The 26308-nt window shown below is 40.8% G+C and overlaps 1 protein-coding gene across 3 annotated transcripts; it reads right to left on the bottom strand.

Moving 5' to 3' along the window:
* Positions 1–8215: 8215 nt before the first annotated feature.
* On the bottom strand, positions 8216–13346 carry gata6 (GATA binding protein 6). Of its 3 annotated transcripts, none has more exons than XM_026150228.1 (7): positions 13217–13346; positions 11696–12592; positions 10894–11066; positions 10029–10154; positions 9815–9902; positions 9617–9714; positions 8216–9159 (listed from the first exon to the last, which is right to left on the bottom strand). In XM_026150228.1, exons 2-7 carry the CDS (start codon positions 12531–12533, stop codon positions 8998–9000), a joined length of 1485 nt encoding a protein of 494 aa, XP_026006013.1. In that variant the 5' UTR covers positions 12534–12592; positions 13217–13346; the 3' UTR covers positions 8216–8997. The 3 variants fall into 3 exon arrangements, with proteins under 3 accessions (XP_026006013.1, XP_026006014.1, XP_026006012.1); XM_026150229.1 differs by lacking the exon at positions 13217–13346 and adding an exon at positions 12743–12967; XM_026150227.1 differs by lacking the exon at positions 13217–13346 and having other exon boundaries at positions 11696–12967.
* Positions 13347–26308: the final 12962 nt, after the last annotated feature.

A 26308-nucleotide genomic window follows, 5' to 3' on the forward strand; every position in this document is an offset into this window, starting at 1 on the left:
TCATGAAGGGGAAGCCAGTCAAAATGTACTCCTCGACTTTGGAGATGATCTGAGGTTGACACTTTTGATTTGTAGTGAACAACTGGACTGTCATTTCACATTTGACAGGACATAAATCCCTCCTGCCTGGGTGGTACCTGTTTATCAAATTCAGCTTCAAAATTATCATTTACTTGATGTTTAATTTATGACCAAGTCCCAGGAAGAAAAATAGTTAGCATAACAGTGACACCTGCTTCCCCTGCAATTTTCCCTAATGTTTTGTTGGGGTGTTTATGATAAACAGTGTGCCTTCTGTCAAAGTGCGTGTGAATGGGGGAATGTGGCGTGTGTGGTACAGAGCGCTCCGAGTGGTTCCTAAAGCTAGAAAATCACTTGACAGAGTTGGTATGTTTACATTTTACTGTTGCCCTCTGTCTGCAAATGTCAGTGAGCATGCCAGCGCTAAACAAGGTTAACACAGAGGTTAACTACAATGAGCTTCCTCATTTCTAATTTATCCCATTGTCCACTGTGGAATTCACCCGGAGCAGGAGTCTTGAACCTGCAGCCACATGTGGCTCATTTTCCCCATCGCCGCTGATTCCCTGTGGCTTTGACATAACACTGGATTTGACCATAGAAATGAACGATATTTTGTTCTTTTGTCATTTTGATTTATATTTCACATTTGTGTGTGTGATTATTACACATTTCTACATATTTTCACATTTCGTGTGTAGCCAATTCTTGTCTTAATATGCACGTTATATCCTGCATCACCTTAGCCTCTTGGGTGGACGGAGGTTTACACATGACAGTTTGGTGTCGAGTCGCTCAAATCCAAAAAATAAATAAATAAAGCTGTGGAGAAAAATAGAGCATCAATAATTTATAAGTTTGTGGACAGATTTGTGCTGCTGGCTTACCTGTAGGCTTGAAATCGTCTTGACTTAAATCAAAATTATATAAAAATGTGTTTTTCTTTCTTTATTTTTTATTTAATTATTATTTAAAATGCAAATCTTTACACATATTAGTAATGTAGATAGGCTAATTTATACTTAATAGTTTATCACCTCACAATAAAACCAATAGTTACTAAAGGTTACTGACCTCTTTCTGACCTACAAGGTAGCCACAAACTTATGACGAATGGAGAGAAAGAGCTTGTATTTATTATATGTGGTTGTAAAGGAGGAATAAATATATGTATATATATATATTTATATATGTGTATATATATATATATGTGTGTATATATATATGTATATATATGTATATATATATAACACCCAGCACGCCCCTGCGGGCGGTTTATCCTTCAAGCTCGGGTCCTCTACCAGAGGCCTGGGAGCTTGAGGGTCCTGCGCAGTATCTTAGCTGTTCCCAGGACTGCGCTCTTCTGGACAGAGATCTCCGATGTTATTCCCGGGATCTGCTGGAGCCACTCGCATAGCTTGGGAGTCACCGCACCTAGTGCTCCGATTACCACGGGGACCACCGTTACCTTCACCCTCCACATCCTCTCGAGCTCTTCTCTGAGCCCTTGGTATTTCTCCAGCTTCTCGTGTTCCTTCTTCCTGATATTGCTGTCATTCGGAACCGCTACATCGATCACTACGGCCGTCTGTGTATATATATATATATATATATATATATATATATATATATATATATATATATATATAAAAATATATATATATATATATATATATATATATATATAAAAATATATATATATATATATATATATATATATATATATATATATATATATATATATATATACACACACACAGTGGGGCAAAAAAGTATTTAGTCAGCCACCGATTGTGCAAGTTCCCCCACCTAAAATGATGACAGAGGTCAGTAATTTGCACCAGAGGTACACTTCAACTGTGAGAGACAGGATGTGAAAAAAAAATCCATGAATCCACATGGTAGGATTTGTAAAGAATTTATTCGTAAATCAGGGTGGAAAATAAGTATTTGGTCAATAACAAAAATACAACTCAATACTTTGTAACATAACCTTTGTTGGCAATAACAGAGGTCAAACGTTTACTATAGGTCTTTACCAGGTTTGCACACACAGTAGCTGGTATTTTTGGCCCATTCCTCCATGCAGATCTTCTCGAGAGCAGTGATGTTTTGGGGCTGTCGCCGAGCAACACGGACTTTCAACTCCCGCCACAGATTTTCTATGGGGTTGAGGTCTGGAGACTGGCTAGGCCACTCCAGGACTTTCAAATGCTTCTTACGGAGCCACTCCTTTGTTGCCCGGGCGGTGTGTTTTGGATCATTGTCATGTTGGAAGACCCAGCCTCGTTTTATCTTCAAAGTTCTCACTGATGGAAGGAGGTTTTGGCTCAAAATCTCACGATACATGGCCCCATTCATTCTGTCCTTAACACGGATCAGTCGTCCTGTCCCCTTGGCAGAAAAACAGCCCCATAGCATGATGTTTCCACCCCCATGCTTCACAGTAGGTATGGTGTTCTTGGGATGCAACTCAGTATTCTTCTTCCTCCAAACACGACGAGTTGAGTTTATACCAAAAAGTTCTACTTTGGTTTCATCTGACCACATGACATTCTCCCAATCCTCTGCTGTGTCATCCATGTGCTCTCTGGCAAACTTCAGACGGGCCTGGACATGCACTGGCTTCAGCAGCGGAACACGTCTGGCACTGCGGGATTTGATTCCCTGGTGTTGTAGTGTGTTACTGATGGTGACCTTTGTTACTTTGGTCCCAGCTCTCTGCAGGTCATTCACCAGGTCCCCCCGTGTGGTTCTGGGATCTTTGCTCACTGTTCTCATGATCATTTTGACCCCACGGGATGAGATCTTGCGTGGAGCCCCAGCTCGAGGGAGATTATCAGTGGTCTTGTATGTCTTCCATTTTCTGATGATTGCTCCCACAGTTGATTTTTTCACACCAAGCTGCTTGCCTATTGTAGATTCACTCTTCCCAGTCTGGTGCAGGTCTACAATACTTTTCCTGGTGTCCTTCAAAAGCTCTTTGGTCTTGGCCATGGCGGAGTTTGGAGTCTGACTGTTTGAGGCTGTGGACAGGTGTCTTTGATACAGATGATGAGTTCAAACAGGTGCCATTCATACAGGTAACGAGTGGGGGACAGAAAAGCTTCTTACAGAAGACGTTACAGGTCTGTGAGAGCCAGAGATTTTCCTTGTTTGAGGTGACCAAATACTTATTTTCCACCCTGATTTACGAATAAATTCTTTACAAATCCTACCATGTGGATTCATGGATTTTTTTTTCACATTCTGTCTCTCACAGTTGAAGTGTACCTCTGGTGCAAATTACTGACCTCTGCCATCATTTTAAGTGGGGGAACTTGCACAATCGATGGCTGACTAAATACTTTTTTGCCCCACTGTATATGTATATGTATATATGTATATATATATATATGTATATATATATGTATATGTATATATATATATGTATATATATATGTATATATATATATATATATATATATATATATATATATATATATATGTATATATATATATGTATATGTGTGTATGTGTATATATATATATATATATATATATATATATATATATATATATATATATATATATGTATATGTGTGTATGTGTATATATATATATATATATATATATATATATATGTATGTATATGTGTGTATGTATATATATATATATATATATATGTATGTATATGTGTGTGTGTGTGTGTGTGTGTGTGTGTGTGTGTGTGTGTGTGTGTGTGTGTGCATTAGTTATGTCTGAAATAAAAAAGTGAAACAAGTCTTTTAATTGTTCTTACAGAGAAACTGATTTAGCCCATAAAACGCTCTGCCAACACATGGGCCATTAAGAATTTACAAGGTGACATTCTTTATCTGGCATCCTTGAGGTTTTTAAATAGTAAGCTACAGCAGAAGTTAGGAACTTGGCTTTATCAAACCAGAAACTTACACGAGTCCATAAGAAGTGGCAACTGAGGACTGCTGTCAGGTGGCTGCTGCTGCGTCGTGCCTGAAATCAAAACAGCCATGAAGTGGCCACCGGTGCTTTGACTTTACTAACGCTTATAGAGAGGTATTTTAATGCAACCCATATCCACAAATAAATAAATAAATAATAAAAATAGCTACTGTCTCTATCACATCTGTCAGCAAACGATCAAAAAGTGGCCGGGATGGAGAGGAAAGGAATGTTCTGGTTTTTTGTCCCCAGCACCCCCTTTGAGACCGGGTGCTTGCTAATCTTAGCATTTAGCTCAAAGAGAGGTATAAACGCAGAGATCATGTGCATGCTCGTAGCAAGGGTTATCTAAATGGCTGTCATAATATTTTGGCTACATTCAGGAATATAGTATGAAGGTAAACATTCTGGGCAACACGTTCACACTATCACCTCACAGCAAGAAAGGTTCGGCTAGGTCCTCTCTGAGTGGAATTTTCATGTTCTCCACCTGTCCTTTCGGGTCCTCCAGCTTCCTCTCCAACACCAAGGACGTGTGTTAGGTTACTTGGCAAATGTGAATATGACTGTAAATGGTTGTCTGTCTCTCACTGATATAATAGAATGGCAACCTGTCCAGGATGTAGCCCACCTTCTTTATTTATTTAACTCCAACTCACAGCTGCTTCAGGGCAGTAAAGCCCCTATGATAGAGGAAAAAATCCCAATAATCAGATGACTTCCTGTGAGCAAAAACGTGGCAGCTGTGGGAAGAAGGAACTCCCCTTTAACAGGAAATAACCTCTGGCAGAACCAGGCACAGGGAGGGGCATCCATCTGCCTCAAACATTCGGTTGTGAGAGCGAAAGACAAAGAAGAAAGGCGAGTACAGGCTCTAGAAAATGGATGGATAGATGGATAAACACTGTAAATGTCAGATTACAAATTTCATAAGATCACAGTTTGTTATAAAGGCACATGTTGAATTTTATGTTGATGTTTTTCACATAAAATAATGAAACAGCTGTATTTCTTCATTGGCTAATGGTTTATCTTTACTGCTCTGTCGTGTAACTTGGAGTAAAGAGAGAAATCATAACAAATTTGATCAAATTATCCAATAAAACTGTTCTTCCTGCTAATTTGCGACATCTCCCATAAAGATATTCCTTGTAAATAGCAGTTAGAACAGCCATTTCAACATAAACTTCTTATCTGAAGTAATTTCTCTAATTTTGAAAGGTAAATAAGGGATTAAAAGCAACATCATTCACCCGAGCTCATTCCCGGGTGACACGTGTAGCACCTGACTCGCTTTAGGGTCAAAGGCTTTCAGGTTATTGATGAATCATCGGACCAATGTTCATTTCATGTTCAGCTTTCTATCACATCTCCTCCCATTAAGTCCAATTCCTGACAGCTTCCTTGCATTCCTTACAGTACACACACGCACACACAATCGTACACAGTCAGAGTCAGGCCAAGGACATGTGCTCAGCCCTCTGATTTTCACTCTTCTCTGCCACAAATGTCATTCAGTTCTCAACGCCCTGCCTTCCCTGAACACACGCCCAGCGTTTCTGTAATAAATAACACTGACTATACATAGCTATATGATGTAATCACTACACTGCAGATTTATTTTTATAGATACTGTTTATCACTGTTTCCTATTATTTTGCACTGTCCCTTCCCCTCGTGTGTAACAAACTTCCTGTGAATATGACTCGAAGAGCTTACGACAGGGCAGGAGGCGGTACCTTTATGATTGGTTGTGTTTGCCAACCCAGAAGGCCGTGTGTACACGGTTTTGAAAGCACAGTTTGGCTTTCTCTGAACCCTTTTAAATCACATGATAACAATAACAACACGGAACAATAAAAGGGTGATGGACACAAACGCTCCTTCCATTTGAGAGACTTTTTGATGCAAGTCCAAATCTGAAAGACTCTGCAACCAGCACAGCTTTAATGTTTTTAAGTGTTTACTCTACCAGAGTATTCCACAGTGTCTGTCGAGGAAACCCAAAAGGGCTGAGTCAGAGATCCCATCTCTTCCGGAGGCAGGGTTGAGCGTTGCTCTCCTTTGAAAGGCAGCATGGAAAGATCAACGGGTATCTCCTGAGGGAGCCACTGCTCCATACTGTGCTGCTGTCCCATGGCCAAACAGCCCGGGGCCCTGCAGTCTGCTGCTGTTAGCCTGTCTTGTTTACTTAGGGAGGACTTTCAACCCTGGACAGCCATCATGATCTGTATTCTGTCTTTTCTGTTTGTCTGTCTCACCCTTCCTTGCAGCATGTGATCACTTATTTGCAACAAATTCAAACTCTTATTTCAAACCTGCAACTGTGTGACAAGCATCGCAGCTTTCCAGCCTTCTCAGGTGGCACCTCTAGCATGAAAGTGACCCTCGGCTGTGCGGATAGCAATCCAGATGAGAGCGCAGGGAGGATTTCTGCGCTGCCGTGTTTATATTTCCTCCCTCGTAGCACCATGGATACAGTGCCAAGCTAGGACCTCCTCATAAATTCAGATACCCATAAATATTTGCCTGTGTTTTGAGCTCAACAGTAGTTTGCATTTACATATCTAAAGGTGCTTTTGTAATTTATCTCGTTGGAAGCTCGAGGACTTAATGCCCGGTGGTCTCGGTGGACAAATTGGGTTTTATATAACACTCAGCAGCAAATCATCACAAGCCGTGCTTTTCCATTCAGTTAGAACACACAAGTAAAATTTAAAGAAAAAAAGCAAATATTGTGATGGATATGAAGGAAATAGTGAAAAATAGTGTCATTCCGATCTGATGTCAAAAGTCAAGTAAGAAAAATAGGTGCAATAACCGTTCACCTGAAAACTGTGGATTTGTCTGTTACGCAGTGCCGCGCATTCCTCCACACTCAATAAACTTAGCTGAATCAATATGTCAAAGAGCAGACAGATAACGCTAAGCTCAGGCATAAATCCTAACCATCTCTAAAATCTTTTCATGTGGAATTACTCACAGGCCATATTCTCTTAAGTACAGTAAACATTGTGACAGGTACTTTGAGCTGCTGGTTCAAGAGGACACAGGAAAGTGGATTGTTCTTTAAGCCCACAGGGGCCCGAAGAAAAGGAAATGTCTCGAGTGAAAACGTTACCAGAAAGGACAAAGGTGTGGTTTGGTGAAATCACCCAGAAAAAAAAGCTGGGTAAGTCTTGCTGTGCAACTTTTAGGCGAAATTCTTGTCTTGCATTAGCTGGCCGTGATGTCTTCTTCTTTCCTCCCAGTTGTGAAAACATCTGAGAAAATAAAGCCCTCTGGTATCTGTTCAGCCAAGGAGAAACGGGGAGTTAAAGTATAGATGGGAATGACTCACACAAAAATATGCAGAAGGTGGTTCTTTCCGTAATTTCCAAAACACTGACGCGTTTCGCTCTTCTTTTAAAAACAAACTGCAGATTTATTTGCATCACCAGAACAATTTATTGGATTGAATTTAAATAATTTCTCATAATGTTAAAAAAAAATTGTAAAACAAAAAGAAAACATGTTATTTCAGAAAAATAAATAAGTCCGGTTGCGTGAATGACATGCTCTTTTTTTAGGATGAAGAAAGTTGTGAACAAAAGCAAAGAAAAAAAACCCTCTTTGTGCTAACATTTACATGTAACTTATCATGCCTTCAGTATTCAGTCTCTTCGGGTGAGGGTGGGGGGGGGGGTTTTTTGTTTTTGTTTTTTAAAACCTGAAATAGCTCTTGAAGCTCCCACACCACTTGCTTAGGTCATGCAAAAAAAATGAAAAATCAAAAAGGCTTCTCAAATTCATGATTTGGCATGACCTGTGAGCTTCATAAGAACATGTTACATTAACAATTCTCCTTTTAATCATTACAGCGATTCATCACAGTCATCACAGTGAGCACAGATTTGTTCAGAGGTGACCTCACGCTACACTTTGGTCTAATTTTGGCTGAAATATGATGCAACAGCACATGTTATTATTATGAAGGGTATACAGTTTATAGTGAGTCAGGTAGCGCGGCCAGCAGCCTTCGTTTGCAGTTTATGTGTAAGAACATAAAGGTCAGAGGGTCCTACAGCTATTCTGGGCGTTCTTTGTTCAAACAAGCCATCCAACTGCTTTACATGTGCGAGATTTTGTAGAAGTAGTACCGTAATGCTGCCCGTTGGCCGACAGTGTTCTCATGTCAAAAATTAAGTCTCACGAAGTTGATTGTTTTTGCATCTTTTTCTCTCTTTTTTTTAAATGATTAAACACAACACGATGTGATATAGTCATTTATACCCTGTTTAAACCAAACTAGTTTCAGTCAAATACAGTAAGTAAGAGCTTTCAGTGGAAAACGTGCACATTCAACACTACTGTACTACCGCTTATCGAGAGACAGAGAATAGAAAAGAAGACATCAGAATGGTTTAACTTCTACTCTATATTGATATCTTTATTAACAATCATAGACATGTTTTTCAACTATGGAAGATTTATAAATATTTTTCTTTCTTTTGATTCATGTAAGTTGTCTCGGCACTTATGGCATGATTCCAGTTTTGGAAAAAAACAAAAAATCAAAAAAAGTCCACAAAGAGTTGAGTGCTTGTGTGAAGCACTGATATCCAATCAACATCTTCAAAGAGAAATCCGTTATGTACAAGATGGCTTTCTTTAAGGAACCCAGATTTGGTTCTGTGTGCCACGGATGGGAGAGATACCGAGTGCAGGTCCAGCAACCATCCATAGCAGGCCACCTAATTGATCATTTGGCCTGGCGTTTCCCTTTTGTTGTTGATGTTGTTGTATTTTAAGGCAAAAAAATAAAAAAAAAAAGACCCTGACATCAATCTGGAACCTGATCGCAGATACTCCATGCTTGATTCAAGCTTCTAGTCTGACTTAAGGTCATCTCAAACTTCTTTCCCCCTCTCGTCCAACTCTTCTTGCATCAGCTGAGAGGGAAGGAAACCAACACTGCACCCAAATACTTCCACTATACACAGCATCCAGACACGAGGGGCCGGGGGTCTCTGTCCGCCCAGAAGGTTAAAATGTTCAGGCTAAGGCCATGGGGCACCAGGGTTCGCCTCTCACTGAAGCCACGTCCGATGACTGGGTCAAGCCCACGCTGCCGTACAGGCCGTCCTGTCCGGAGTACTTGACGGACGAGCCCGAGCCTGCTCCCTCCCCCCCGCTGGACAGCACAGATGAACTGATCTGCAACCAGAAAACTCTCTGTTAGCAAAAATTGTGAGTTTATTGTATAAAATGTCAGTAAAACTTTTAGATTGTGTAAAACCTTTTTTTTTTTAAATTATTATTATTGAGGACTGAAATGACATTTGCATTGCAATGTTGGGGGAAAAAGGAGCATGATCAATGTGACACTCGTATTAGTGTAATATCACAGTGACATATTAGTTAGCAGCAGTCATAACCACAGAGCATCAGTCAGCCTGCATGTCATCTCTTTATCACAGTTTGTATTTTACAAAATATTCACTCATGAAAATGGGTGAAAAATCTGGCCTTTTATAGTAATTTCAAGTGTAGAAATTCCTATTTAACACACACACACATATATAGATATAGATATTTCATTGTTTTATTAATTATTATTTTTATTTTAAACTATTATTTGAAAAATTTAAAAGCAATTAAAAATCAGTTTTACCCCTGACACTTGTCCAGAGGGAGAGCTGGTTTTCGAGCAGTCTTCGGAATTGGATGAAGAGGTGGATGTAGGAGTCATGGAGACAGAGTTGCTACTTCCTGGAAACATAAAAAAAATGTTGTCGTTACATTATTTTAAAAGAGATAAATATGACATACATATTCCTTCGTGCAGCAGAAATATTGTTCAGCTACTCACCAGAGGATCCCTTTGCTTTATTCAAAGTTTTCGGTTTTCTTTTTCTCGTCTGGATTCCCTCTTTCTTCATGGCGAGCGGCCGAGGTACCTGTAAGATGTGATTTTTTTTTTAAAATGAAAATAAGAAATGATATTTTTTTTATCAATAATGCGTCGATTTTTAAAAATTAAAACTGAATTAGAGGGGGGGAAATTCAAATCGCAGTGAACTTACTCCGTGTAATTTTGTGTAGAGGCCGCACGCGTTACACACCGGCTCTCCCTCCGCGTTTCTGCGCCACAGAGTGGTGGTACTGGTTTGACAGTTGGCGCAGGAAAGGCCGATTCTTCTGGACGTTGACTGTTGTGGCAAGCAAAACATAACATCAGTCACTATAATTAAACGTGGGTATCCAGGAAAATAAAGCACCACACACTCAACCATTTTATTCATACCTGACTTTCCAACAATAATCCACACCCTGTTAGAATCCCAATTTAATTGGCATTTACGCACGGATTTATATTATTATTCATTTATTTATTACAGGTTGTTAATTCGCAGAGAGTTGCTACGTGCCATTTCACTTCCTTGTAAAAACTGCGTAATGGCACCATGGAAAATCTGGACCCACTGACGCCTTTTTAGATTAGCTTACCCGACAGTAGCTGGGAGTGGAGATTGAGATAAAGTGTCTCCTTACATTAACACTTTCCACGTGTGGATTGATTTAATGTGAATTTAGTGAATAACATTTTTTTTCTTATGAAACAACTAAATGATTGTGCTTGACTGATGAATTTAAAACACTGGCTAAGCTAAAACTATCATTCTCCTTTGCAAAGCACAAGTCCTTGATTCAAATGTGAAATGCATGCTTTATTTATTTATTTTCCCCGTTTTATAGAAATCACGTGATCTTGCGTAAATAAATTTTCCTTGATTACAATCAGGTTTGAACTGGGGGCTGTATCATTGAAACCTTCATCCAGAAGCCGAATCGTGACAACGACAGTGACCTCCAGCAATTGTTTGAAACAATTAGGCAGGAAATTGGTTGATTTAAGTGGCCCTCGCCCCCCTCCTCCTGTCTCCTTACCGTCCGTTTCGGTGGTTTAATTAATGGCCGACTCAGACCATTCATTTTGCTATAGAGGCCGCAGGCGTTGCAGAGAAAGTGGCCCGTGCCATCGCGCCTCCACAGCGGCGTGGAGATGGAGCCGCAGTTCACGCACTCTCTGCTCTCCCCCATGTCGTCCAGAATATCTGAAACTGAAGAGAAATACTGGAATCAGAACAGGGAGCGAGTTTGTGAGAATTACACATTGTTGCTGGTCATTATTTCATAAGCGATTCTGCTTCTGGGACTTCATGTCAAAGAAAGCAAGCGGATAGATACGGCGGGCAAAATGATCTGTTCATGGATTATAAATTGATTAAAGCGAAGTGTTTAACAAAATTCACATTTTTAATAAATTTATACTGTTGTGCCAATGTTGTTTTAAAAGCCTCGGTGGATTTTACTTCATGTAAATGATTCATTTTATATATTTCTGGGCAGTCATTTGCGCCTGTTTCTTACACACACACACACACACACACACACACACACACACACACACACACACACACACACACACACACACACACTATCATAAATTCATTTTTGGCAGTGTATGAAACATATTTTTATTCAACATTTTGAGGTCAGGCCTCGACGAGGGGAACAGGTTTCTGTTACAAAGACACGCAGGCGCTTGGTGCCTTCACTCCAGACACTTCAAGGTTGCGCGCGTGATTAAAATACCTTTTTTTCTTTCCGTCCCACACAGTGAGAAGGAAAACTATTCCATCTTTGTGCCTCCCTCTACTTTGTTTTCGTTTGATTTTTTTTTTCTTACCTCCATTTGGTCCTCGAATCAAGGGCGCACTCCTGCTTTGCAAGGTGTGGAGCATCGTGTTATCAAAAGGTGCCCCGGGCCAAGGCGAGGGTAGCTGGGGTGCAACGTACGGGGAGTATGGGCTCGGGTAGGGCCCGCTGAGGGGACGAGAAAGGCTGTACTGGTCTCTGCTGCTCATATTCAGTGTGTTACTGTAGCCCGTGTCCCTGGGGGTCCCGTTATTGATGGGTGGGCTTGGAGGGTAGTGAAAACGACTGGAGGCGTGCGGGCTCCCGGTGCTGTACGAAGGGCTCTCCGGGGTGGACTGTGACCACACCGAGTGACTGGAGACGGCGTGCCCGGGCTGAGCAGACACGTTGGCCGGCAGATAAGACAGACTGGGGATCATGGTGCCCACCCGCGAGCTAGGGACATACACTGGGGAGTTAGGGTTGGAGTGCATATAACCACCAGAACTCGAATCATATCCAGTCTGGCTCTGGGCCGCAATGGCCAGTGTTTGGTACATGTCGGCCGGGTCCACCAGCAAGCTTGTCTTGTGTGCTCCGGTGGAGAGGACGAGTTTGCTCCCCTGGTCTAAATCCGTAAACAGCGGGATATCCTCGGTAGTGGTCAGGGTGTTGTTATGGTGTCCGAAGTGAAGGTAGGAGTGCAGGGATCTGCTGTCGGAGCGACGGTGCCCTAGCGCGTCAAGCTCGTTCGGAGGTGTCCTCAGCTCATCCGAGGTGGTGCCGTCCCTTCTGCTGTCACCGGGCAGGTAGTTCTGCTCAGCCGGTGACCCTGGGCTGCTGGACACTTCTCGCTTGACCATGGACCAGCTGTTTTCGCCCAGTTCCATCCAGGAGCACTTTCCATACACCGTAGGGGTAAATAAAAATGGCCAGGGAGTGGTCTACCCTGTAACAAAAAGAGTCGGAACCGTTAGGAAACCACAAGAAATGACCCTTTTTGCGATGTTAAGGATAAGTGAATTGAAAATATATCCACAAAACATCCTGACAGAAAGTCGGCAGGTTTCTGAAAAAGGGGGGAAATGCAAACGGACACCTGGTGTACAGACCAGCATTCATCTTTGGATGAACTACATTTTTCACAATAGAGAATAGGGTAATAAACTACGAAAGCTCCAGTTAATTATTACTGAGTCAGTATCATCTCGAACTCCAATAAAAACCCAGTCTACAGTGACTGCCATGCTCTCATGAAGCGCTCTTAAGAGGCACTGGATCCATCCGTGTCAAATCCCTGTCCTCCCCTCCACACGCACATACGCAAGTAGACGCACACATAAAGAGATAGGAAACAAAAACGCAATATGTCTTCACAGCAAAAGAGATAACCGTTTGATAAGAGTCAAAACAGATAAGGACCGAAAGGCTGACTGGAGCGATAAAACAATACCCCGAAATTATGAGTTTGGTCTCGCTGCGCTCGCCAAGACACCGCCAGATGTTTAAAGCAGCTGTGCGCGCCGCAAAAGTGGGAGAAGAAACGTTTTAAAAGACGAAGAAGAAGACTTACCTGCTACAAGTGTGCCATATAAGTCGAAAGCAAACTTCCTAACAGTGAGCCTCTGCTTCTCTTGGAAGTAATGGGAAAGTTTACCGCAGTTAGAGGAGGTTTATGAGAGGAGGCGCCTCTGGTGGCTGCGGCCGCAGGAGGCGGACCAATCATGTGGAGCGTGAGCGGCTGGAGACGCGATGGGGGTGCCAGCCTATGAACTCCTCCAATCAATCACGCTGAAAAACAGAGAGAGAGCGAGGGGGGGGGGGGGGGGGGGGGGGGGAGACACTTCACTTGATCAGGTCTGAAAGTTGGATTAATGTGTTGATACGATCAGGTTTCATTATTCGAAAGTTATGCTTTCGGTTACAAATGAATACGCCCCCCCCCCCAGCTGTTTCTTTTTTTTCTTTTCTGTTTGTTTGTTCTTTAAATGAAATTGTTGTTTGTCTATCTTGCTCTATTTACAGGTGATCCACAAATCTGGTGATGAGCCTACAGCAGCTGAAACAAACAGAAACGAGTGTCTTTGAGATTTTAATTTCACCGGACTACTCTTTAATATCCAGCTCTTTCATAGGCTACTCCTGTTTTATGGAAAATTGTGACATTTATATGACAGACAGCGGTTTAATTTAATGACTAGATCGTTATTAATTAAACTGCCAAGAAATGCAGTTAAAATTAACTTACCCGTCACCCTGAACAGGAAAGTGCTACTCCCATGTTTACGCATTGCAGTAATCACGTCTGCAAGGAGCACGCTTTTAACTTTCGATACTTTGGAGATTTTAAAATGATTATATTTATAATGGTTAATCCAGAGTTTAAAAGCTGGGACTTTCCACTGCAGTCTGTCCACGAGTTAAAGACCTGAATATTTTGTTTTTACTTGGAGCATTAGTGTAATAAAATGTTTCGTCTGGACAACTTTTTACTGATGAGAATCCTTAAGAAAGACTCCTTTTATTAAAACAACAGCCTATTAAATGATTGATCAAATATATATTCCGTGTGTGAAATGTGCTTTAGGCCTACTTCTTCTTTCTGGTTTCATCTTAATTCAAAGTCCTACACCCCCCCCCCCCCCCCCCCCCTTGTTTATTCTCTGTCATCATTTCAGTGATCAATAAATCCCCTCTTAATTAGTTTAAGTCAGACGGCTCTCATTGAGCGTTAAAGGTGTGTGTGTGTGTGTGTGTGTGTAGCTCCTCTTTGAAACGCGATGATTCGTTCAGCCCGAATATACATTGAGACGAGTGAAGTGATCAAAAGTGGGGAGGTGTCAATTGAATCATTAACGCATTTGCAGGTCACACTCGCAGCCATTCAGTGGGTTTTGTTTGTTTGTTTGATTTTTTTGTCTGGACAGTTGATCAGATTACCTCCAACAGCCCATTCATTATACTTCCAACTACCGCAGGGAAGTCCGAGAGTATACTCTGATACTTTTATAATATTCACCCTGCATCCATCACACTGATAACAGGCACCGAGCTGCATCCATGTTCACTGCTTCTGCAGCTGCACAGCAGACAAAACTGAGGGAAAAATCAACTCACCGCAATTCATGATTCATACTGTAACACCATCTGTATCGGTTACTAATGTGTCATAGCAACGGAAGGCACAGCTGCACTTTTTGATTTACCAATATCGTCCCAAAAATTGCTAATATGTTATTAATTATCCATGTCCCTGCCAATTAGACTACCACATGGAGTTAACAGTTCACAGGGCCTAACAGTAACAGAGTCTTCGGCTGGACTTATGTTCAACGCGTGCCACTGCCAGGCCTCCCATTGTTCCTCCTCTGTCTACTTCTCGCACAAACACTATTATTGTCAGACAGTCATGAATATTATTACTGTAGAGTTATTTTCAATGCTAATTCAATACCCGTGGGCGCAATCGTGCAGCCGCTCTCCAGCAGGTGTTCCTGCCGCTCTTATTTTAATACTGGCGTGATGATTCCTGCTGCTGGATCCTTCTCCTCGCATAACTTCAGAGGGAAACAATGCAGCCCGAGTTGCGTGGCGATCTGTGTCTATTTGTGTAGTGGTTATGCTAATCCATGTTGTCTATCTGATTTCCACAGAACTTTTGCTGATAGAAATTCACGCTTGAGGCGATATTGTGACTGTTAGGCGTCGAGTCTTCGCTCGCTCTCAGGTCCTAGAGGTGATTCTTATCAGAGGCAGTAACCGCACCAAAATGCGCTGCCGTCTGCCATCCCATCACCTCAGCCTGCAGTTGTCAGGAAGGTGAGAGAATACAAAATCCTGTTGTTGCTGTTTTTTTCTTTTTTTTTTCTCTTTGTTGCCCCCCTATTCCGCCATCACCCCACCCTCACCCCTCCACCCTCCCTCCTTTTTTTTCTTTGCGGCTTCTGGCTCACTGGCTGCGAAGCCTCCAGTTGATAAATGAGGTGTTTTCGCAGTAATGTCAGCGTGGGCTGCTCTGACACACGGAGCTCGTGAGAAGAAGTGGCAGGACGCCGCCCTGTCTCCGCGTTTATCCAGCACAGCCAAACACTGCAGGCCAGCCACTGACTGTCAGCTCCGGCCTGTGCGCTGACCATCTCCATCACACATAATTCAACCAGATAGCCTGCAACTGGTGGATAATAATAATAATAATAATAATAATAATAATAATAATAATAATAATAATATATGGAAACGATAAATAGTGAACGAAATATTTCATTTATGTATTGGAATAATATTGTCAAACTGTATTTAAAATATTTAATAAATACAATTTCGTTAGGAAGTAATGAAAAGACGCAATAATAATCATATTATTATTATTATTAATATTATTATTATTATTATAAGCTCTTTAATGGTTGACCCTCTTCAGGTGTCTGAGCCTTATGTACCGACTTGATAATGATTATCTCCAGCCCTCGAGTGCTCGTTGCAGCTTTCTCCTGATTATGTGATGTTATGGAGATAACGAGGAGCAAGAGAACGAATTACGCACGAAAGGGACAGTTAGGGGCATCACACGGTGGCGTGGGCAACTTTGAGACTATTACTCACTTTTTTTTATTATTATTTACTTCTTTAAAAATGCCCTGCTTGGTCGTTAGTTTGACTGTGACTGTGTAGAAAGGGCAGCTCTGATTTCTCTTACATGGCAGGGCAATAAAAGGCACTGTGGACGCCAACACGCCCCACGTCCGAAAACACCTTTGATGTCTCGATTATGATTAATGAGAAGCGACTGCAGCTACATGTAAAACACGCAGGAAGGAGACGCAATTCATCATCTCAATCACCCCACGGTTGCTTCCCCCCCCCTTTTTTCTTGCTATGTTTTTATCTTTGCATTTCACACACAGAGTCTGTTTTCAATCAAATCCTGTATAACTGTCTTTTAATAACGACGGAAGATTAATATCCAGTATTTAATCTGTGGGGTGTTGTTTGGATTAATTGTATTTTTATTTTGTCAAACTGTCAATAAAGCAGCTATCCTGCACATATTTGCACCACAGCTTTGGTGACAATCCTGCGTTACTGTATTTAAGAATCTGGGCTTTTAACGACTTAAATCGCTTTAACGTTTATGCTACGTGTTCCCTTTACAACAAAGATTTATCTTAGAAAGCGAAACATATGTAGAGTGAACTGGATTTGCACACAAGACGCCAAATATTTCCAATTTAAAAAAGAATACCTTAGAAATTAAAATAGAATACATCAATTAAATAGACATGTTTCCTCGCATGGCTATATAAAATACACTTTGGATTTTGTGGTTTAATGGTTAATTGATTGATTTTATTTCATCCATACAAATCACACACACACATGTATACACCATGACCATGATTCTGTGTGTGCAATAAATACCAGAATAAGGTGCACTAAAAAAGTCATCATAAAGAGCAACTTATAAAAGTGATTTAACATCGACAGATATTCAAAGTTCAGCTTTAGACACTGATTATTACCATTATTTTTACATTTTAAATGCATTGCAGCTGTCATTATTAAACATGAAATATTAGCAGTAATTCTGTTTGCATAAAAATCAGATTGCAAGTCTGGTTTAATGAATTATTCGTCCATGAAATCCAAAATGGGAAAATTGAATTGTTAACAATTATTCCAAAGAACCTTTTTTATTATATTACATGAGAAAAATGTAATATATTATCCAGTATATCCAAAAGCAGTGCAGCATATGGAAAAACAACAAATATCCACTCTCCCCACAACAATAGCACAATAACAATGAAATACATGAGAGGCGTTGTGAGTTCACGCTGTCTTAACGTGTAGCTCCATCCTTAAAATCTAGATCATTTTGTTCCTGATATAAATGTATTCCCGCTCACACTCTGTGCTTTTCTATATTTACCTCCAGTTCCCAGCGCCTATAAACACTGACGTATTTGCTCTTATTTTATTGAAGACACAGTTAAGTTTTATACCTGCGCCGGTCTTTTTCTCCCTGTCCTCCACAGAATGGCAGCTTGTCCAGAGCCGCTGGAGCAAAGGCTGCTGGGAGGCCATGAATGCCAGACTCTCCTGTTTGAAGTGGTAGATGATTAAACGGGTCATGACAGGTGTAAAAGCAACCTTTGTCATTTTGGACATGTACCGTCCTTGCTTCCTTGGCTCGCCCACAACGGAACGCCCTGCTCACCTGCCCGAGTGTGTGTGCACTAATGTGTGTGTGCACGTTTGGGTGTGTTTGTGTGGAGTGGATTTTCTGGAGGGGATTGATGGCTGTTAACAATCCTGCACCATCACGCTCCCTGCCTGTCATGTGATGAATGAGTGACGGATACATCCCTGATGGATGAGACGTGAGCCTGTTGTCTGCATATTTGTGGTCTTGGCTCTGTGCCGCTCGGTGTTAAAAAAGAAAAGAAAAACAAGCATAAAATTGCTCCAGTGGAAATGAGTGAATTGTCTGTGATTTGAGAAGGATTGAGGTTGTATTTATCTCTTATTATTTGCGTCTCCAAGAATTTCTATTTATCAAATCAGCGTGGTGATGTCATATCAGCCTGACATAAGTTTCAGGGTTCGTTTGACCTATTCTCCTAACTTTGGCTCCAATCGTGTATCGACTGTATCATATTATTATATTACAAGCTGTTTTTTATCACTTGTACTTCTCTTATCTATTTTCCTCCCCGAGCCATCATGATGCATATACAGCAGTGAAATGAAGATAAAGGGTTTGCTCTGGTATCGTAATACCACAGCTCAAATTCAAATGGGGTTTTGACATATCAGGCGAAATCACTCTGTCATATGCAGGATTAAGTGGAAGAAAAATACCAGCATTTTGTTTTGTGTAATTAAAATATTAGCTTGCTCATTTTTGAGGCTGAATTTGGAAGCAGACCCCCCCCCCCCCAGGAAAAAGTGAATCCCTAATATAAGCAATAAGGCCGAAATGGAAAAAATCTTTACTCATTCTTTGTCGTTTTCATCTTCCCGTGAAACCGTCATTCTGTCTCATAACTCTTGAACAATGAGTCTGACTCACAGCAGGACTCTTCTGTGGAAGCTCTGAGCGAAGCCGTGATCAATTTTGGGCTCACGTCAAAGGAAACAGGTAATCTGATAATCCTGGTTGCATATAAAGCCATAAGAGTTTAAACTTGCATTCAAACAAATAAGGCAAAGTTGGTCCGCTTGACACACAACACTCCTGGAAGCTACATTTAAATTCATATCCTGCTATGATTTTAGATTCAGTGCACATCAGGGCCAAATTTCATAAGGTTAGGTTATTTCAAAGTCCCAGTTTGGCAGCTGTGTTTCTCGCCAGTAGCCAGATGAGACAATATGGCCATCTAACACTAAATACAACCACTTTGACAACCTTGTTTTCGACTTTAGACCCTTTATTGAATTGAAAATAGCACAAAAACATTCAAATCTGAAAGTGAGAAACGGTTTCACTAAAAGAAAAAGAAAGTCATTATAAAATAGATGACGTCAATATGTTTCTTTTTATTAAAGGTGCGGTTAATGAAGTTTAGAAAGGTAAATATTTTTCCATTCCTGCTTCATAGAAGAGCTCAGCCACTCAAGAGTCTGAGGCCTGCTTTATCACAGATAATGTGCCAAATGTGGTTAACTGGGTTCATGCCTTCATCCGCTACTACACCCACATACCATTACACATTCGGCTCTGTGCTGATAACATACCTTATGGTCATGATTTAGCCCAGAGTATGTGGGCCTATCAACAACAAAAAGAAAGAAAGAAAGAAAGAAAGAAAGAAAAATCCTCCCGTTTCGATTTGTTTCGAGTTGTCTACTTCTCCTCAGTCGATCAAAAATTAGATTTATTTTTTGTGCTTTATTTGTATTCATGCAGTGATTTCCAGCACCCTCCATTCTCTTACAGAAAACATAGTTTTATATTAATCTTTTAAGGCTTTTATGATATTGTGTCCCATTTTCTTTGCAGTTTTATGGTAAATGTAATGTGACTGATCTGTTTTCAATAAGCCAGACTGATTTATTCTTTTCAGTGTAACTAATGTCAGTAATATTATTATTAAAATAATAACAGTTCTACAAAAAAACCTTCTTTTAAAAAACATTTTAAATGTGATGTTTTTGGTTTAGAATAATAATTATAATATAAAATCTTTTTTATTTTATTTTAATATAGGGTTTAAATCAAAATAAATCATTGAAGTCTGTTTAATTGTGTAACGTGTCCAGTACAAATATTCAGCTAGTTGCCAATTAGCTTAGGTAAGACAAGAGACTGGAGGGTTGGGATTATTAAGAAATTCTGGTTCTGTGTATATGTTAAACAAACGAGATGCAAAATGCCAGGTATTGAGCATTAGCATTAGGTTTTGTTCACTTTGGGTCAGACAAGCTGTTTTTCTGCGCTACCATGTTGTTAAGTGTTGATAAAATTAACAAATGTTCACTGATACCATTATTCAGCCTGACGAGTATTCGGCTCGTTTACAAATGTTTGTAAAACTTGCAGTGAAAGAAGAACGAAAGAGGACGCAGCTTCGCTCACAGACGCCTCTGCACCTCTGTCTCTGGAAAACAGAGCCTCATCTCTTGCGTAGATTCTGAGGCTATGTTATTGTTTCCATGCTAGCGTCTCCATCCTGTGGAGCCAGTCCCCCTCTGTGTGTTTTGTCTCAGGAGAGAAGGTCAGGTCTCCAGTACATTTTCTGACTTTCCCTGAATCAGCTGTTTGGAGCCCCAGCCTGAGAGAAAACAGCCTTGGCCAAGGCAGCGTCGCTGATAGCAAAGCAGAGGCAGCCTGGAAGCAAGGAGGTGGAGGTGGCAGGATGGCTTGAGGGAGTTTGGAGGGATCGGATACTCGGGCATGGCGCTGCATTGTAGCAGCTGGGAGATCTTGCTATCCCACTCAGGCTTCAAGGTCTACGAAATCTCAGCTGCTTGTTAGAAAGATAGCAGAGGAGTGTGTGGTGGAAATAAGACAATCACCAATTGTTGAACTCACGAGTGGGAGACAGATGGGATATTGAAGGAAGGAGGGCACAGTCTTTCACAGGTTTTGTTAACGGCTGAATTAGTTTATCTGTAAGTTTTTGGGTCTCGGTGTTGTGCATGTTGCTTCTCTCTGGTATGGCTTAGCGGGACACTTGACTAGAACACATGCTATCTCTGCTTCACACATCAAATGGCACAAATTTCAGAGTTAATGAAAAGACATATTACCTCTTCCTTCTGATGGCGCCTTAGTTACAGATTCTTAAAATCAGTGAAAAACCTGCAGAATTTATGTCATATATATTTGTGTTAAAACTCAACAAAAACAACAAAATCTTTACGTTTTTAAGAAGTTGACCAGGTGTTTGAGAGTGTTAGACTATAAGAAGGGACTCCAGTGCGTGAAAAAGCCATAAAAGAGTAATGACTCACCAGATTTTCTCAAGCCTTCCTTATTTATTTATTGCCATTTGCAAGAAACCCATATCTTACTTCAAGCACCGCAACTTACTCAAACTTGTGCAATCTATTTTTTAAGGCTTTGTCTTGGTCGCTTGTGCTTTAACCCTTTAACGGCAAGTTTATCATATTTGATACAAGAGATTTTGCAAAAACTGCTGGTGGCAGCAAATATTATGTAAATTTAAACTCATATAGGCAATTAACATATAATGTCTGGGTTTTGTTGGGATTTTTTTTTGAAGACTCCATTAAAAAAAGGTGGGGTTTTTTTGGTAATTATTTCCTTTTCCATTCTTTATAGGGTTAAACACGTCATGCCTGAGGTTTAAAATGAGACATGGCTTCAGAAAAAGTGCAAAAAGGAGCAACTGTGACGCTATGGAGCCAAAGAAAGAAAACTGAGATACTCTTCTTTACATCACAAATTCATCAAATGAATGAATGACTGTGTGTATACATCTATACAATTTAGACAGGTCAGGCCACAGAAAAGGTCGCATTTAGTATCAGTTAAAGTCTATCCTGTAACTTTTTGAGGGTTCTCTCCTTCCATCCTGTACAGAAATCTGTCTTTTAATTTCACCAAAACCACTTCCTACAGTGGTCATTGGTTGAGAGACAACTCTACAAAAAGCATTGACTCAAAAATCTGCAGATGTGGGAAGACGAAATCAAAGTTTCGATTTTGTAATTTGGGCACGTGGATGTCGCAAAGAACTACCACCGATGTCTCATAGTAACCCTCCAGTAGGAAGTGTCGAACATCGGCCCTGACCTTTTTGTAAATACACTCCTTTCCAGGAGAAAATGTGTGCAAAAAATGTCTGCAGCTTTTCAGCAAGTAGAACAAATAAGCTCTTTTATGATCTGATAAGCTTCTCTCAAAAGGGTCTAGAGCTCCACCAGACATAGCCGACTTTGCACGGCGCTTGTCCTTCTGTGACCGTACGGCCTTGCTTCGTCTCGGCCTCTCACACTTAAACACACATGCAGATAAACGCACGTACACGCCGCTCCCCTTCCGCACACATTAAACACACTCTCAGACTGACTTGAAGGTTTCTGTCGCCCTCTCCTTCACTTGAGTCAGTTGCCAGACAATGAAAACATTGAGAGGCAGTTTCTATGGCGTGCCCAGGGCTTTTGTTTGACTGAAAAACATATGCATTCTACATGCTCCAATTATGGTTTTATCAGATCGCCGTCAAACACACCAATCATGCACCTTCCTTTGTGCCCTCTCTAACGGTGTGTACTGTACCACGCGGAGCAGTGGCTCGCTGTGTTTGCATGTTTGCCCATGGTGGGAGTATAATATCTCAGGCTGGTCTGCGTCCCCGTTGGCGGAAAAAACTCGCAGCTTGGTCGAAAAAGCAAAGGCGAGAACGTCCCTTTTACTTCACAGCAACAGATTGGTTTTGAATGCACAAGTGAATTAGCACGGGGCCCTTCTGCTCTTTCTAACAAACACATTCAGCTTCAGCTCTGACCAACACTGGGTCGGCTGTTGGACTGGACACAAAAAGGGCCATATCAGGGCGATCTGCGGCACGTACAGTTAAGTCGCTTATTGTGACTTGAACTGTGTGCTCCAACAAAAGAGACTAAGAAAGACACGGCTGATCTGAATTACCATTGGCTCAGTTCTCGATTGGCCCGACTTCCCTTCAGTGTCAAAGTCACGTCCACATCTCCAGTTATTTCACAAGAATGTTATCAAAACTAAAGTTGTATAACCACTTTAGTTGTATAACCATAATATAAATATCCATCCATCCATCTTCATCCGCTTTATCCGAGGCCGGGTCGCGGGGGCAGCAGCCTAAATACATATACATATAAATATATGTATAAAAAACTCCAGAATAGCACACCTGTGGCTATTAAATCATTGGTACATTACTTTGGGAGCATAGAGAAAAGAGAATTTGATTCTGTTTACAAACCAGATTCTGAACTTCAAAAAGGAGCTGTCCTCCAGTTTGACCCCTGCCATTATTCTTACTGACATTAAGACGAACCCTGGCCAGTGTGTGTGTGCGCTTTGTTTTGATAGACGCCGGTCAGCAGCTTAGCCTCGTAGGCTCCACTAAGCCAAGTGTTTACAGATCTGCTAGAACGCAGCCTTGTAGATTCAAGATGCTGCATCCAGGCAGACGTCGCTCCAGCCCGAGGCCTGGACTGATATTATCCATGAAGCACGATTAACCCGACGTGATAACAGCGGCGAATCAAGGCGAGGATGGAGCTCTTGTCAGATACCAACGGTATCTTCAGTGTGACCACATGACGCAATGTGAGAAAATGCGTGGAACAACGGCAAAGATGACCTGAACACGATGCCCAGGTTTTGTCTTTTGGTTATTATCATCGGAGGTGGGAGGTAACGAAGCAAGTACTTGAGTACTTCTGACTGCTCTTGCATTTGAGGGAAGTTGCATCACACATCAAACCCAACTGACCTTAATGGAGGAAGCACATAGACAGTCCCATTAATGTATATGGTCTATGCATCACTCAGTCAGCAGGAAGTACAAAAGGCGTGTGTGTAAAAACAACAAAATCAAGTCTTTTATGTCAATTCTATCATATTATATTGATTTCTGAGACATTTTTAATTTCAGCAAAACTTTTTACCTAAATAAATAAACGATGTAAAGAAATCACTTTGTCAAAAACTCATTGCAACTTCTACCTTGTATGAGAACTGTTCTGTTTCCAAATGACTTTATATCATTAATGACAGACACATTTATAACACTTTCATTTTTAGGTAGACAGTTTTTGGTATGTCAGCGGGACATCCGGACGTTTCAGCATCTGTTTAGCAACAGAAGAGGAGCGAGCATAAAGGGAGCAGTGTTTTTTCAGCAAGTGAAAAGCAAAGAAAGACGGAGGAGAGGAAGGAGATCATTTTAAAGGTAAGGATTGCTCAGCCACATCTGATAAACTGGAAAGTTAAAGCTTACATTTAATGTCCTCATTCTGAACAGTTCATTTGTGTGAAGTTACAGGGTTTTGGTTTTTTTCATATTGTAAAATATTCTGCAAAACAAACTGAAGCATACTAACTTTGTGTTATTCAAAGGTTGCATGAAAATACTATGGTGGACTGATGCAGAACAGAACAAAAGGCAGCCAAGATCCAAAGAAGAGCTCTGGATGTGCTTCAAGAAGCCTGGAGAAATCTTCATGAAGACCACTTAAAGGCTTTGCTGAAGAATAAAGGTGGTCATATCAAATATTAACTTTAAACGTTGTATTTTCATGTTTGTTTGTGCACATATTCCTTATTTTCTTATCAAAGTGAGGGGTGACTCAAGACTTTTGCATAGTATTGTATGTATGATAGGTACTTACTCTAATAACGCATACATTTCTGCTGGGGAGAGTTGTCCCTTGTTGGACATGACGCTTGTAGAATTGCCCTGACAAGGATTTCCACTCTGTCACACCGGCTAAAAGCTTAACGCTTGGTTTATCAACAAAACCACAACACAAGCTAATGCGCGAAAAAACGTGTTTTTTAAACGCTGCCGTTAGCCGGTTAGCTATCCATGGGTTCCCTATATATGCTAACCTAGCATACAGCAGCTATAAAAAAGGCAATTTTGATTTATTATCAGTAAGAGGACTGAGACAACATAGCTCCAGTTCAGATTTTTGCAAGGTTTTGATTGTATTAAAATGCTTGTCTGTAAGTATTTAGGTCGTTACATCACCAAAAGATACTTTACAGCATTCATCATTTTATGCCAGCAGAAGCGGAGATTCATTGCTCGATGGAAGTTGCTTTCAGCCACCAGCTGCTTCTCAAACAGGCCGGCTCTATTAAAGAGGTTATTATTTGGAAACGGGGCCATCAACTGGGTAATTATAAATGTTTAACTAACCACTAAGCATAAATTAGGAGAAAACAAAAACATAGAAGAATTTGACTAGAAGACGGTGTAAATAATGTTTTGGGTTTTTTTTTTTAGCTGTTCAGACTATTTCGCTATAGCCATCTCAGTGTGGGAGTCAAAGGAAGTAAGGAAGCTTTTAGGTGTACTCTGGGGACCGTTGTAGTTAGAAGTGTAAACCATTTAATATTCAATTTGTTATGTTTCTGCCTGAAAGATTGTTGGACTGAAAAGAGGTGAAGTTGGATAAATCTGCTATAAAACTGTTAACTGTGTGATATATACACATACTGGCTACTGCTCAATCTAACATAAATATCTAATCAGTCAATCACACGGCAAAACTCAAAGCATTTAGCCACGTAGACATGGTCAAGACCACCCGATGAAGTTCAAACTGAGCATCAGAATAAAGAAAAAAATGATTTAAGTGCCTTTGAACATTGAACATTGAAACAGTGATTGTAGTTCAGAAACTGCTGATCTCCTGGGATTTTCCCACACAACCCTTTCTAGAGTTTACAGAGAATTGTTTACAAATGAGAAAATATCCAGTAAGCAGTAGTTGTCTGAGTGAAAATGCCTTGTTGATGCCAGAGATCAGGGAACGGTCAGACTGCTTTGAGGACGGCACCCATAGCTCAAATAATCACTCTTTGCAACCTATGCAGAAGTGCATAACTGAAGACACAGCATTTAGAAGCCTGAAAAACAGATGGGTTACAACAGCAGAAGACCACACTGTTAAAGAGAATTACCAAAACCTTACAGCACAAGATTGGAAAAATCTTGCCAGGTCTGATGACTGGTATGATTTCTGCTGACACATTCACATAGTAGGGTTACAATTTGGTGTAAACAACCTGGAAATATAGATAATTTTTTTTCTTGTATCAAAGGTTCAGTGCAGACTGGTGGTGGTGTAATATTGTAGTGGATATTTACACACTTTGGACCCCTTAGTAGCAAATAAGCATTGTTTACCATGTTCATCCCTTTATGATCCCAATCTTCTGATGGCTGCTTTCAGCAGGACAATGTGCAATGGTCACAAAGCTCAAATCAATGAGTTCACTCTACTCAACTGGCCTCCACAGTCACCAGCTCTCAGTAGATGTGCAGCTGACAAATCTGCAGCAGCATGTCAATATGGACCAAAATCACTGAGGAAAGTTTCCAGCACCTTGTTGAGTCTATATCACAAAGAATTAAGGCAGCTCTGAAGGCAAAAGCAGGTCCAACCCAGTACTAGCAAAGTGTACCTAATAAAATGG

This window comes from Astatotilapia calliptera, chromosome 18 (assembly GCF_900246225.1).
Source record: "Astatotilapia calliptera chromosome 18, fAstCal1.2, whole genome shotgun sequence".
Classification (NCBI taxonomy): domain Eukaryota; kingdom Metazoa; phylum Chordata; class Actinopteri; order Cichliformes; family Cichlidae; genus Astatotilapia; species Astatotilapia calliptera.

Excerpts from the sequence above, each read along its gene's own strand:
- gata6 (XM_026150228.1), bottom strand. The coding sequence starts at position 12,533 with ATGGAACTGGGCGAAAACAGCTGGTCCATGGTCAAGCGAGAAGTGTCC. Across the intron at positions 11,067-11,695 it reads GATTCGAGGACCAAATGGAG|TTTCAGATATTCTGGACGAC; the intron begins GTAAGAAAAAAA and ends ATTTCTCTTCAG. Across the intron at positions 9,160-9,616 it reads CCTCTGGACAAGTGTCAGGG|ATCAGTTCATCTGTGCTGTC; the intron begins GTAAAACTGATT and ends TTCTGGTTGCAG.